At 45.4% G+C, this 2,984-nt stretch overlaps 1 protein-coding gene across 1 annotated transcript in view; it reads left to right on the plus strand.

Moving 5' to 3' along the window:
* The first annotated feature begins 2,060 nt into the window (after window positions 1–2,060).
* Window positions 2,061–2,984, plus strand: part of LOC106314874 — a 2,797-nt gene continuing 1,873 nt past the window's right edge. Inside the window, exon 1 of the mRNA XM_013752682.1 lies at window positions 2,061–2,203. Within this exon, the coding sequence (XP_013608136.1) occupies window positions 2,061–2,203 (143 nt within the window). The remainder of the gene's footprint in view (window positions 2,204–2,984) is intronic.

The following is a 2,984-nucleotide window of genomic DNA, read 5'->3' on the forward strand; positions in this document are numbered from 1 at the left end:
CCATCTCTGAAGTCGACCAATATGCTCATGAGCGTCACGAAGCGCACCAGGAGGAAGAACCCCATCATGTGGCTTGAAGTAGTAGCGCAGAGGTCCATAGACGGGTACAAATGCTTCCCTAGGAGGTTCGTCATGTCTCGTCGGAACACTCATTTTCCTTGGTGGAGCAATGGGACCGAGAGACCCGTGTTCTCCAAGATAGTCTTCCTGGGATATGTTGAAGCTGATAGCTCCAGGTCTCTCTAAGCTCGTCAGGTTCTGGTTTGGAAGAACCACTTCGACCGGCTTGCCCTGCAAGTAGTAGTGGTAGACGTAGTCCTTCCCATACATCCCATTGAAATAGGTGGCAATCCTCAAGTAAGTGCCATCAATGAACTTAGGCCCTGCTGCGTCCTTTCCCAAGGGAACATTCAGAAATTGGAGCAGTGGTGTGATCATCCCGCCTATCCCAACCTTTGGGCGCGAATCAGAGGTGTAAGTGGTGTACCATGCCCAGTCTCTGTAGTGCTCGAGACGATTCACGAGGAAGCTGACCATCCCGAAGGTAGTATAGATGTCGGTGCTTGGAAGGGGCAACGCTCCAGGTGAGGCGTAGGGGCGGATAGCCGAAGAGAGCAGTCGCATGTCGTCCTCGGTGACATTACCAGCTTGCTTCCATGGGTAGAATGCATGGACGAGCATCCTATGGAGGTAGCATACAGACGGGTGTCGGATATGTGAGTTCTTGTCCGCCCCGGTAGAGTGCTTGTTTCCAGTGATCAATTTCCAAAGCTCGGTGGGGAGGTTTTCACACATGGGAAGGGAGTAGTCTGCCAAGTCTTGGAAACCCATGACTCTGCCAATGTCTTTGAAGTTCATGTTGTAGTCTCGCCCATTGACCTTGAACCTGATTTTGCCCCATCCTTGCCTCACGTGCGGAGCATCATGGTAAGTGACCTCAAAGGAAGACAAGAACTGACAGGAGACATCCCTGTAGACATGGTAGGCCATGGTGAGGATTTTGGGCATCTTCAGGTTCCCCAGCATTGCCTCAATATCAAAATCGAGACCCAACGCCTTCAGCAAATCAAGGTCGGCGAATCTGGTTGGAGTCCAAGTCACCCCATTCAGCAAATGATGATACAACTCTTCCACAGATGGAGTTTTCGCCCTGTCTCTATCAACATCAACCTCCTTCCCTTTTGACATCTTGGCCCTCTTTGTAGGAGCCTACTCATCCGCACTTTCATCGCCACTCTCCTCGTCTGTGGCAACTGCTACACTTTTTCCTTCCCTCCTCTCCTGCTCTTTTGTCTTCTTTGCAGCCAAGGTTTACTGTCTAGAAGTCCTCTGTGTCCCAGAGCCAGTCTGCTCCGAGGATAAATCTTTCCCTCTCAATGCAGATTCTCGTCTCTCAGCTTATTGCTTTTCAGCATCCGACTTTCCCTTAGTTTTCTTAACCATTGGTACCTGAAAAATTCAAAACTTGGAAAGGGATAAGTGGATGAACTTTGCAAATGAAAATGGCAAGAGTAAACTCAACAAATGAATAGCAATTTAAACTCAAGTTAATTAAGCAGTCAAACTAAGAGTAAAGAATCACACTTCTCAATCTTTTAAAATTTTGAAAATTACAAGACAATTCTAGGGTTCATGGACCTACGAATTTGAATTTAAAAACTCAATACCTTGCTTTGGATGAAAGGAAATGGTGAATGGATGGTGAGGAATAGATTACAGGGGCGAAAGCTTGGATTTAGAAACAAGAACTTGTTGATTTGGGTGAGAATTGAGAAAGTTAGGGGATTTTTTGTGTGGGTGAGATTGAGAGAGTATGAGTGTTTATGAGAGGAGGAGAGGGTGAGGAAGATGAAATCGTGGGTGTTGGATAGGTTTAGGGGCATTCGGTTCGGTTTAGGTAGATTGGGGATTGGTGTATTTTAATTAAACCGGGTTTAAAACGAAGAAAAATTACCTGGACCGGCTCGGGAGCGACTTGAGGGTGTCGCTGCGAGAGGTCGCTCCCGGGTCGTTTCTTTGCGAGCGACTTGGCTGTGTCGCTCCAAAGACGTTGCTCCCAGATGGAGCGACTTCATGTGCTCGCTCTAGGAGGTCGCTCTGAGAGCGATTCTCGCGTATCCGACGCCATAAACGCGAGCGATCTCGCTGTGTCGCTCCGGTCACGTCGCTCCCAGCTGGAGCGACCTTATGGTGTCGCTGCGAGGTTGATTTCGTGCCCAAAAACCGCGAAAATGCAAGCGACCTGGCTATGTCGCTCCGAAGACGTCACTCCCAGCTGGAGCGACCCTTCACACTCGCTGCTGATCCTCGCTCCCACGATCGATTTTCTGCTCAAACCGGATCGATCAAGCACCTGCACACCACTTCAAAAAAATTTCTCTTTTTTTTTTAATTTTTTTTTATTGTTACGGATAATTAACAAAAAACCGTGAAGGTGCATCTACCATTAAATTAATTAAGTTTAAGAATCTCTTTCTTTACAACATCCTTCAGGTTAGGATTTAATCTTCTTTGATGCTCGACAGAAGTCATTGATTCATCTAAGAGTTTTTTTTTGTTGTTACGGATTCACGGTTTCTCTTAAATTATTATTTTTAATTACTCCTAACATTAATTTTTTTTTTAATTTTTTTTTATAATTTTTTAATTTATTATTGTTTGAGGCGGGAATATTTAGTTTTTTTTTTTTTTTAGAAATATGATGAAAATGAAAATACTAATGCAATATGTACAAGGATACGCATGAGACTTCCTCCCAAGTGAGCTTGTTTTAAGTCTCTAGCTTGACTTTGCCTCCTTTTGGATTAGGCCGGGGTGTGTGGTCCCCAGAGGTGTCTTGTAAGCTGTCCTATAAGCCCAAAGCATATCATCAAGCTTAACTGGCCAATCCTTCCTTGTAATCCCCACAATCTTCTCCAAAATGGACTTGATCTCTCTGTTAGAAATCTCAACTTGACCACTTGTTTGAGGATGGTAAGGAGTTG

The sequence above is a fragment of the Brassica oleracea genome, chromosome C9, assembly GCF_000695525.1.
Source record: "Brassica oleracea var. oleracea cultivar TO1000 chromosome C9, BOL, whole genome shotgun sequence".
NCBI lineage: Eukaryota > Viridiplantae > Streptophyta > Magnoliopsida > Brassicales > Brassicaceae > Brassica > Brassica oleracea.